At 42.1% G+C, this 12256-nt stretch overlaps 1 protein-coding gene across 3 annotated transcripts; it reads left to right on the plus strand.

Annotated features, from left to right (window-relative positions):
* The first annotated feature begins 65 nt into the window (after window positions 1-65).
* On the plus strand, window positions 66-8466 carry exo1 (exonuclease 1). 3 transcript variants are annotated; one of them, XM_080449339.1, is made up of 14 exons: window positions 66-180; window positions 1021-1231; window positions 1839-1958; window positions 2087-2210; window positions 2380-2517; window positions 2614-2826; window positions 3022-3209; window positions 3601-3703; window positions 3817-4057; window positions 4363-4591; window positions 5178-5742; window positions 6051-6140; window positions 6521-6714; window positions 8202-8466. In XM_080449339.1, exons 2-14 carry the CDS (start codon window positions 1071-1073, stop codon window positions 8335-8337), a joined length of 2502 nt encoding a protein of 833 aa, XP_080305465.1. In that variant the 5' UTR covers window positions 66-180; window positions 1021-1070; the 3' UTR covers window positions 8338-8466. The 3 variants fall into 3 exon arrangements, with proteins under 3 accessions (XP_080305465.1, XP_080305463.1, XP_080305464.1); XM_080449337.1 differs by having other exon boundaries at window positions 2380-2826; XM_080449338.1 differs by having other exon boundaries at window positions 89-176; window positions 2380-2826.
* The last annotated feature ends 3790 nt before the right edge of the window (window positions 8467-12256 follow it).

Below are 12256 nucleotides of genomic sequence, written 5' to 3' on the forward strand. Positions count from 1 at the left end.
GGCTGGCAAGGAAGGACTGACCAATGGGAATAGCTTGCGATGTGCCACTTCTTTTTGCCGCAAAAAACAAATCCCGCCTGCTATCTGTGTTATGAAGAAGAAGAAGTCTGTTGTTTTCACCAGAGCCTTCAGCCTTATATTCAACTGTTTGCAGAGAGAGACGCAACGCAACGAAGGTACGTCAAGAACAATTCTGTTTCGGTTGATCTTTCGGTCGCCGTTGACTGGTGTGTGCTCCCTGACTGACTGTAAAGAACGGCCACAGCTCTGAATGTGTACAACGACACGTTGGACGATTCATTCCGTTGTTATTTCACAACTCTTAACATGCGTGTACACGCACGGTAGTATCAGCACATAAACGAATTAGAAACGCGTTCAAATTCAGTTATTCTAAACGGGTTTTCCTGCACGAACGTTCAGTTGCCTGTGTATTTAACTAACCTCGCGTCACCAGCCTTTCCACCTCGGAGGAAAGCCTGGTATTCATTATAAGCTAGCCGTGTGATCCGGTTTAGAAAAGGGAAAACAATATCGTGTTCCGGTGGTGGGTTCCGGTTGGCGTCACATTGTTTTTGTTCCCCACATATTGCTAATCAATTCGTTTAGTCTCGCTAGTCGCGCTATGAGTTAGGATGAAAGATGGACATACCAAACGATTATTATACCAAAAGAAACAAAACTATTATACCAATTTTAAACTAGGGGAATCATTTTGGATGTGCACGGCACCGGAGGTTCCGGTCATGAGTTCCGGCCGCTTGATGACGCAAAGTTATTTCCGTCCAGACCGGATCAGAAACCCGAAAATGGTATTGATCCCAATGGTATTTAACCACATGAACCCTGGCGTCCCTGGGTAATAATGGATGGTTATGTCATAATATACGGCCATTCGACGAAAGTATGCGAATATTCGGCAAAATAATCGACTGACAAGCTCACACAACGTGTTGTGAACCGCTCTGAGTGGCTAGTTGACATACAACAAAGTATGGTTGACAACATTTTCTGTTACAGGTGCAGCAGACATTCAAAATCAAGTTGACTGATCAACTGGCACCGCAGACATGGGTATAACTGGGTTGTTGCAGTTTCTCAAAGATGCCACGGAGCCCGTCCACGTGAAGAAGTACAGAGGGCAGACAGTGGCCGTTGACACCTACTGTTGGCTGCATAAAGGGGCCTTTTCATGTGCGGAGAAGCTTGCCAAAGGGGAACCAACTGAGCAGTAAGTCTGGGGTGTTTAAAATGATACATTGTGATTTGAGATGCTCGGCATTTGAAGATATTAAAGGAGTAGTTCACCCAAAAATGTACCTAATTTCAATCAATTACACACCCCATGATGTTTTTGTTGCATTCCTACGCCAATATTTTGATAAGGATAAGGATAATTCCTTTTAACAGGTCGTTCATGAAAGTCCTTGCGGTCTTGACTCTTGTTTCCAATGAGAACCTGTGAGCAATTGGGGTTAAGAGTCTTGCTCAGGGACAAATTTCATATCATCGGCACATATGCTGGGATAGCCTGGAATCGAACCTGGGGCAACCAGGGCCAGCTGGTTCCCTAGGCGGGCTCACTAACCACTCAGCTATGGCCGCCCCTAATGACCCCCCTAATGACCGGGTCATCGGTCAGTAGGGGCCAGTCATCAAATTATTGGCTAATGTGACAAACTAAGAAATCTCCATGAATTCAAGGCTTCACGGGGTCGATAGAAAATTTGTCATTTTTGGGGTGAACTAATCCTTTAATGGTAATAATATATAACTATAAATACTTGTAGTGATTGTTGAATATCAAAAAAATATTATTTATTTTCTTCTAATCATAGATATGTGTGGTACTGTATGAAATTTGTGGACATGCTGCTGTCCTTTGGTGTGAAACCAATTCTGGTGTTCGATGGATGCAATCTGCCATCAAAACGAGAAGTGGATAAGGCACGCAGAGAGTACGTATTTTTACAACAACGACTGATTGTAATTAGCTGGATGAATAAATTATTGGATATATTTACCATAGCCTTTATCAAACATAATCACAGGGGGTATTTACTTACTACTATAATTTTCCCTCTAGGCGTCGACAAGCCAATCTTCAGAAAGGCAAGCAACTGCTGCGTGAGGGAAAGCTCTCTGAGGCCAGGGATTGCTTTACAAAGAGTGTCAGTGTCACCCCTTCCATGGCTCATGATGTCATCAAGGTTGGGGCATATGCTAGACACGTGGCATTCTTTTCTCCAGGAGAATTAATGAACGTCCATTGCTGCCTATTTGTCATCACTATATTGGTTTTCTACTTCCTACAAGATTGTATATAACATACAATTTTACAACTCCAGAACATTTTTTGTGTGTGTATTCTCCCATCAGGCAGCGAGGGCCAAAGGGGTGGATTGTGTTGTGGCTCCATATGAGGCAGATGCCCAGCTGGCTTACCTCAGCAAGTCTGGAATGGCCCAGGCTATCATCACAGAGGACTCTGACCTGCTGGCTTTTGGCTGTAAAAAGGTACCATTAATTCACAGTCATTTGTACATTGCTTCATACACGACACACGGTCAGCGCCTTGAGAGAAAACCATTCGGTTCTCTCAACCACACACAGGTGATCCTGAAGATGGACAAGGAGGGGAACGGGCTGGAGATAGACCAGAATAACCTGGGGCGCTGTCGTTCTCTGGGGGACGTTTTCACAGAGCAGAAGTTCCGCCACATGTGCATCATATCTGGCTGTGACTATCTGCCCTCGCTGTTTGGCGTCGGACTTGGCAAGGCCTGCAAGCTGCTGAAGATGGCAAACAATCCTGATATCCTCAGGGTAAGTTTGGTACCAAATAATGGCTTAGGTACCTCTCATTCAGCCATATCAAAGTATTCAGAACAAACATTTTAATAGTTGATCATATGCCTATCATATTGCCATCCCAACCCAAACGTATGATATAGGAAGATTTTCATTTAAACTTAAAAACAACCTTGCATAGCATTGTTCGATCTCTCTCCTTGCACTCAGGTGATCAAGAAGATGGGCCAGTACCTGAAGATGAATTTGGAGGTACCAGAGGAGTACATTGAGGGCTTCGTCAAGGCCGAAAATACCTTCCTCTACCAGCTGGTATTTGATCCAGTCGGGAGGAAGGTTGTGCCGCTCAATCGATACCCAGAGCACATTGACCCTGCATCTCTGAGCTATGCCGGGCAGTATCCTTCATGCTAGTCAAGCTTAGTCCTGCCCTGCCATACTGCATACTCCCTGTCTGTATTCTATTATGGAGTACAATCAAGCTGGATACCCCATACCCACCTCCTGGTGGGAATTAAATTATGTTATACAGCTATGCAATGGGATTGATTGCAGCACCTTTAGTCAGCATTTCTTGAAAAGTGGCTGGTGCTGCCAAGAGGCTGTCAAGTGCTTGGTCTCAAAGAAGTGCAGTCATGACAAAATCTATTTTAGGACTCTAAAATATAAAGAGAATGAGATGGCGGTGTAAATAAGCATATTATGGGTGTTTATATATATTTGGTTTTTAAATTGTATGTTCTTTGTTACTGTTTGTAGAGTATACTGTCCTTGATCATTTGCTTCCAGTAACATAGGAGATGAAAAAGGCTTGCAGATGGCCTTGGGTAACCTGGACATCCACACCATGGAAATAATCGATGATTTTAACCCAGACAAACCCAATGCACAGGTACAAAACGAGGTTTCATAGTCACAACTTCATTTTGGAGTATAACATTTTTTATTTGAATCTAAATGTATTTTTCTATGACACCTACAACAACATTGCAAACATCTTTTTAGACAGCAAAACCTCGAAGTCACAGCTGGAACAACAGGCCGGAGCCCTCTGCCCAGCTCAGTATCTGGAGCAGAGGCTACACCCCAGGCTCTGCTGCCTCGACTCCAGGCTCTGCTGCCTCGACTCAGCCTGCTCCTGGCTCCCCAAAGACACCACCCTCCACCAGGGGGAAGGAGAGAGTCATAACTCTGCAGGGACTCAGGCTGCCCAGCAGAGACCGGCAAGTGAAACGGCCCAGAGAAGGTGAGTTGGTTGTAGGACATCTTCTTCAACATGCAGGTTGCTTTTGAGATGTGGATTCCAGTTCCAAGGTCCTGGTAGAGAAAAAATCTTTAATGAAATATGAGATAATCTCATCTGGTAAAATGAAGAATTAGACATGATTTACAAAGACTATAGATGAGTGTAGTTAAGTGTAGATATGATTTCATCAGTAATAGAATTTTAGATGTCCTTCTTTGCTTGACAAACCAGAAATTGTCTATATGGAGCTTTTTGTAGATAATACATTATATGGGTTATTCATTTTATTTATCCCTCTCAAATAGACTCCAGTTTGTCAGACCAGGACGTACTACAGCAGTATTCCTTCTCCAGTCAGAAGAGAGTAAAGTCCCAAGAGCAGGCTACCACCAAAGACACACCTACCCCCCCCACTAGACCATCTGACGTTTGCACGCCTGGCAGTGGCAAGGCCAAGCCACGCAATTGCTTTGCCACCCTGCTGCAGAGGAGGAACCAGGACGCAGAAGGAGATAGTCAAGTTACACGCAGCAGGTAAAGTCACACAACCAGAACAACAATATTCAAAATGGACATTTTGATATATTAGATTTATGTAAAAGCAGGAATTTCATTATTTCACCAGATAAAATGCCAATATGTTTATATCTAAATGTATCACTAGCAATGATTAGGGTGGTTTTAGAGCAGGAAATAAGGAAGTGTTCAGAGACTCAATCTCTGAACGCAGAAAGATTGTTACCAGGAAGTCATTACATTTGGAGAGTTATTCCTTGCTACCGTTGCCAAGTTCTTACTCACGGAGGGCATGTTGGGTCTCTACAGAGTGTGGTCACTCTCGACCTGCTCTACGTGTGTCTTGAGATAACTGGTAATTTGGCACTATATAAATAAAATTGTGTGATTGGACAGTACTCCTTTTCTTTTGCCAGTTTTGTTTTCTGTCAAGAAGGACAATTGTTAGTACAATGACTGACACCCAAATTAGCCTTAGCTATCCTTTGCAATGTGTACATAGCGATGTCAAACCTGTAACATGTACAGCCCTACTGTACAACCACACTCATATTTGTTATTATATGTCCTCATGTGACAGTTTTTTTTTCTCCCTATCCCATAGGTTCTTCAGTAGTTCCAGTGAGGTGATTAGTCAGAGCACTACAGCACAGCAGGAGGTTTCTCAGGAGGATGTGGTCGACCGAGCTCTTAGTCAAAATGACAAGACCTCTCACAGAGACGGGGAAGACCTCCAGGATGACGAAGAAGATGCCCCTGAGGTCCCTTCTGTGGACACCCCCAGCCCTCCCCCTACACCCACCCTTCCCTCTCCTTCCGCCTCCCCCTCCCCCTCCCCCAAACCTGCCAGTCAGGGTGTGGGTGTGTTCCGTTGGTCAGGTACCTCCACGGAACAATCCAGAACCCCGGTGCCGGTCACTGGCCTGGCCGCTCTGCAGCAGTTCCATCGCCAGAAGCCGGGTCAGAAGCCCCCCCCCGCTCCGTCACCCCCCGCCCGATGCCCCGTGGACCTGCACCCGGAGGATAAGGACACACCCCCTGATTCACCCCCTTCACAGGACAGTGCCTATTTCTCCCAGCCTGGGCTTACATCCTGCCACAAAGAGGAAGTTCTCGCCTACTCTTGTTCGTCTGTCATGACGCCAACGCCCTCAACGGATGCTATATTTGTAAGTGCTTATCATTTCCACCCTGACATCCTACCTCATATATGCACCTTACAAGTGTCTATTCCATTCCATGTGTCTATATCATCATGTTTTCTATGAGGTGCCTTAATGGCACAGTTCCGTTGTACCTTAGGTAACACATTGTACATGTTTTTTTGTGTGCTTTTTTTAAATCTGTTTTACTGAAGACAGATTTACGACATGATTGATTGATATCTTTATTGATCATGAAATAAAAACATACACATATGTATGTGTTTTGGTGGTTTTGTGTTTGTAAGCTGATTCTATTATCTGTGGTTTTGCAGGAAATTAGCTCAAGCAAAGATTCAGACACGGATCAGAGCCCCACAAACTACTCAGAAGAAGAACATAAACCCAGCCTGATGAAAGCTAAGGTGAGCTTGTGTATTGCTGTGCAATGACCCCCTGGAATGCATTTTTGGGTTCTGTGCTCTGTCTCTTGTTTTCTGATACTGGTCCTCTCTCCCATGCATTCATGCTGGTTCTTAATTACATGAACCCTAGCGTCCCTGTTCATTCAGCAAAAATAGGCGACCATTCAGTGAAAGTAGCAGATAACTTTTCATCATCCATTTTCAGCGAGAGATTTGGTGTAGATGGAAAAAAGGAGGGGACCCAAGTATAGACCGGTGGAGGACCCCTGTCAACAAAGTATATAGGGTTTAAGTGGTTAACCCCTTTTCCCATTCCATCAACACCTGTTCATTCTCTTCATCACTCTTCTACTCGCCCTTCTCGTTTTCCCATTATTCAGGTGCCAGGCCTCCCAAGGCTGAATCCCAGCGACCAGGGGAAAGCAACAAAAATACGACCCTCAGGCACGGCCAGGGCTAGTGGACTGAGGAAGAAGCCTTCAGGTCCTGGAAAGAAAGCACAGTCCAATAATGAGAACAACCCCGGCCTCCAATCCACCATCACTGGCCTCTGGAAGAACTTTAGCTTCAAAAGGTAAGACTCATTACTGGGTCAGTGTCAGCACCCCTTTTATAGTCACTAACTTTCTCCTCACTACTGTTCAACTTTCTGTCAAATTTATATTTTATTATATTTTCTGCATATCCATCACAGAAGAACAGAAATGGAAATGGACCATAGCTTTCCCACTCTACTGCTGTGACAAAATTCTGTTCCCTTTATTACTACGTACTCGGTTTGCATTGGTTCCCGATTTAGATATCCAGTGATCAAACATAGTTGTTCCCGGAAACGGGTAGCTTGTGAAGTATAGACTAGCTAGAGTCTATAATATAGTGCTTAGCTGGTACACAACCTTCATGATGTGATTCCATGTTTTGGAGAAAAACAAATTGTGTAGGAGGTGATTATTATGCTGTATTCACACTAGCAGTGAAGCTACATAGTACATACTGATGCCCGACAGCCGACACTTGTCGCTGCATGACGAGCTACAAAAAAGGTTGAGCTGGCTTCAACCTTTTTCAGCGTTTCAATGACGCAGTAAAGCGTCAATCAATCATATGTTTTTGTTTCACTATTTCCACTCCCTTTCTCTCCTTAAATTTTTTTTCCCCCTCTTTTTTTATTGTTACTCTTTTTGCTTTTTTATTGGTGAAAAGACATAGCAGGACATAAATGACAATTTCTGCTTGTAACGGAACGGGGGAACAACTAATTCTATCCGGCAAGTTTTTTTTTTTCCTGTTCTTTTTAACCAAAGCCTTTATATTTTCCGTTATATTTTTCTTGCTTGGCGCTCCCACGCGCAGATGCACACTTGCTGACGTCAATGAGTGTGTTGAGCAACACTTGAATGGCGAATCGGTGTCAGTGTGTAGCTGACCATGCTGGTCATTTTCTACCTGTTGTCGCTGCTAGTATTTCATTGTGGTAAACCATTCAATGGGGAGATTGTGTGCACATCTAATACCTGTATTTAACCAGGTGCTGGATATCAAGACAGGAATGAAGCGAATGGTTAAAAACATCCGCACACAGGGTTATAGCTCCCAAACACTTCTCAGACATGGAAACTTGTAGCTTTTCAGCTACAATAACCGTTTTGAATCCAAATAGGGCAATTGTGTGACACCTGACCCCGAAAAAAAACCTCTGGGCTGTTTGCATGCCTGACTTCTATTACTTCATGGCACAACGTTTCGACCTTCTAGGTCTTCATCAGGCAAAATAATTTTGCGTGATGAAGACCGAGAAGGTCGAAATGTTGCACCATTAATTGATAAAAGTGTAATGGAGCTTTAACCCAGTGTTTTGGTAAACCATACCACATATAATTTAATGATTATAGTCACTTGATGAGCCATCACTGAGACTCTTAATGGACTCTTTTCAGTAGGTGCTTTTCACCCCATCAGGGTATATATCAAGGCTGTGAATCTCCTTCATTCACTGTAAACATCGGTGTTATATGTCCGTTGCAGCCTCTATGATGCAAATGTCTATTGTGTCTGTTGCAGAGAGAATCCAAGAATGAACCCTCACGAGAAAGCAGATCCCCTGTCGCCAGTTAAAGACAACCTGTTGGCCCCGACGCCTGAGAAAGAAAAGGACGTTTACTTTGTGTCCAGCACAAACAAAATCAAATGCCTCTGATATGTTTTTAGCTTTTTCACACATTACTAAGTGCGGTTGTATTAGTATCAAACATACTGTGTATGTTAATGATTTCTTATGGACCAGCTATTCTAAAAGGATTTAGTTTGAATAAAACTTTTTTTGTTTTAGTTTGTGTGTAGTCTTTATATGTTCTTGGGGTCCTTTATTAAGGGATTCATATAACGGCTGTGGGGAATGGGTACATCGAGTTTGCTTATTGACACAATTTCCAAACTGAAGTGTATGACTGTGTCACCTTGCGAGATGGCTGAAACATGAACAATGCATACTTTAGTGTTTACTCAAAATGGCCTGCCAGCATGCAAACCTAGGAATGTGGCGACAACACAGCTGCCTTTTTACCTGTTTCATAATGTCTAAGTAACTTACTATAAACTCTTTACCTTTTTTTCAGCCACTACAACAGAGTTTTGTTTGATATTTAGTCTTTATCTTTCCAGATAGATTATCACTTATCATGTGTTTGCTTTTCTTGTCATGTCTCATTGAAGTAATTTTGGTTGTTGTAATACTGCCAGCAAGTTAACCATCAACCCCATTTGCTACTTAATAGTAATAATGGGATATTCATAACAAGTCAAGCTGTCTCAATACGTTCATATTAAGTTCAATGCAGATGATTCCTGCTCCACCAGAGATGTGTAATGCATTTCATTCCATGCTCTATACCAGACATGCTTCAGTCTTTCCCTTTTATTGCACAATGGACAGTCACCTCACTACCAGTCTGACAGCAATGCGGTCTAAAAGGAACACTGCCTTGACACTTGGGGGCAGTGTAGCCAGAACGGTGGCATAAAAAAAAGTATAACAATTACCCCTCATTGCTCTTGATTAGAGACCCTGTTAAATCTGTAATACTGCGTTGTACGTTAGAACAATTTGTTATAAATGGAAAATATAGAGCAGAATACAAACGTAGCAATTTATATTGCAATGGAAAATTATTCTTAAATGGCAACCATGACATGAGGCAGGCCTATACACAGTATAGCCTAATAACCTCATGGTTATCATTACAAGTTACTCTCTTCTTCATCTGATTCAATGTGCTTTGCTCCACTTTGCTTTGTTTTCCAGTCATTTAGAGGAGTTAACTTTGTGAAAACTTAGGGTAAACAAATGTGTTACTGTTCAGCCTAACATTTCAAACACTTAAGTGAATATACTTTGGTAGTTTAGTTTTACATAGTGTCTTCATATGTGATCGATAACCTATACAGGTGTTATTTACTGTGTGCTCTGAGCTGTAAGCATTGAAGCACCGTCGCACAATGGAGCATAAATTCAGCATAACTTGAATGCGTCTAGTGTGGCAGCTTTGTGTATGAGACTGGTAACAATGCAGCTTGACAGCATTCCCTCAGAAAAGAGTGATGTGATCAGAGACTGTATCAAAGACCTGCCTAATTGTACACCAAGTATACTGTACCAACCAAACATTGGAACAAGTCAATTCTCTAACTGTTTAAACTATATACATTTATTGTTGAAGCTATGAATTAGTAGCCTCGTAACCCCCCCCCCCCCCCCCCCGGGGTGGTTTACGAGGCTAACGAATTAGTGGACTTAGTATCAATTTCAACGTCCTTGTGTTTAGGGATGTAACAGTTAATCGAACGTATCAATTTAATCTATAATTGACAATTTATTAAAATAATATATTAATAATCAATACCTATTTTTGGCATTAGGTTATAGGTTTCAAAAAAGGGGGTGCATTTTGAGCTTGTAGATCTGCTATTTTCACTATTATTTCACGACACCGTTGTTTGACAAAGTATAAAATAGTGCTTTGTGGTTGATCAATTTGTTGTTATATATATACATTTTCTTTTTAATTGTGCTACTTGATTAATCAAAAAAGTTATAGAATAATCGCTATGAAAATAATCGAAAGTTGCAGCCCTACTTGGGTTTCACGTGCTACAAAGGGTTCAGGGGTAGAGTGGCCGGGTAGAGTGAACTGTAAACTGCAAGGTTCCCAGTTCGATCCCGGGCTGGGGGGCTCCCCCAGAGTTAGTGTCAAAGTGTCCTTGAGCAATCTATGTAAAGCGCTTTGGATAAAAGTGCTATATAAATGCACCATTTACCATTTACAATGTAGTCAATCTTTAGTGCTTGCTTTACCCTTATGGGCTCAGTGTTCCAGTTATGCTTGGTCTCATTTTCTTTCCATTTGGACTGGTGTTAACGAAATAAAATAAACTTTACAAAAACAAACAGATTACATCTGTTTACTTGAAAGTTCTTGTTGTCAAATAGGCTTACTTAAATCTTAATGGAAAGAAAGGACACAATATATTTGCGGGTTACTTTTGATTAGTCATTATTCTCTTAAATTAAATAAATTAAATTGGCTGATAGAATATATCAGAATATCAGTTCTTGGTGTATCTGTGATCAGAATCAAGTACTTGTTTAACAAGAATTTGGTGTGAAACTTGTTGATAACCTGCAACACTGGTCCACATGGCAGGACAACAATGAGATGTAGGCTACCCTGTTCATATCATTTACTGTATTCAATGAGATTCAAGACAACGTTATTGTCCATCACAAGTATACAAAGATTTTCCTTTGACAAGGCTCAGCAAAAGCAAAACAGTTCCAACTACAAGTGTAAAGAATAGCACAGGTCAGAATAGTGGCTATTTTGATTTGTTCAGAGTGATGATTGCAGAGTGAATCAAATATTTGTTCTTGACCTTATGGCAGTAACTGGAGGGATTGATGGAGGGGGTAACAGAGGTCCTGCTTGATCAGAGATACATCTCTATGTACAGGTCCCTGCACACAGTGTAAGGTAAACCCCAAGAATTGTTTTAGAGGCCACTTTAAAACTGTTGAAAAAGCAATTGTTGAACACATTGTGAGCTTGTAGATCGGCTATTTTTGTCATTTTCTTTTTCATTTTGGATACATTATTTTCTTTTTCAAGGACTGCCATTTCACTGTATATCATCATCAATTTTCTGTCACATCAGACACTTGAGCTTCCCTTGTGTGGACTGGATGTGGCAGGCGGATCCCCTCTAAAGATGTGTTTGTGCAACTTGGCATGCCATGAGGTCTGAGTAGTGATGAGGCATCAGTGTACCATGAGGAAGTTTGGCTGACATACAATGAGATGCATAACAGAAATTATGAGCATTCCTATGGCTGAAGAATGTCTTCTGTGAAGTACAGAGGAAGGTGCGAAAAAAAATGCTTTGGCTACAAGAAATAGTATGACAGTGAATGAACAGTGATTGTGGTGACCTTTACGATACTGACTAATTACAGTAAAGACAGCTCACAATCCAAACTGACAGAGTGTAATCCTCGCCTAAGTTTGGGAACCCAAAGTTGGGTTACTACAATGGTTGCACTTGCAACAATGTGAGAATGTCCATAAAATGATCACAACTGGAGCACCTTAAAGACCCGGAGGAAGCTCCCCTTCTTCTACATGCTCCAGATTCCTTCCTACCACCACTTAGCACATAACACAGCGTCGCAATAACCGGATTGGCAATGTCTAACCACTAGCCTATCAACAGGAACACTCATACACTGTTACTCACATTCACAAATAACCCATCCTCCAGCCCTATAGCTTGACATTCCCGCCTCATTCCATTGTGACAAGCTGTACAAGAAGGCTGCAATATTCACAAGTTGTTAAATGAAGAATTTCACTTTGAAATTTAAGGAAGGCCAGGTATGAGCAGAATGCTGCCATGCATTGAGTGTCTTTCTGCGTGACAAGAAATCCTCCACAACAAAGCTTCCAACATGTTGACTTTTCTTGTGAGTTAACGTTGTAGGTGACTGATAGAAACATACATCTTTGTGGTGTGCACTGGTTCAGGCCTGCACCAGTGAAGGAGGTGTGTGTGTGTGTGTGTGTGTG

Source organism: Gymnoscopelus braueri (assembly GCF_963280865.1).
Source record: "Gymnoscopelus braueri genome assembly, chromosome: 14".
NCBI lineage: Eukaryota > Metazoa > Chordata > Actinopteri > Myctophiformes > Myctophidae > Gymnoscopelus > Gymnoscopelus braueri.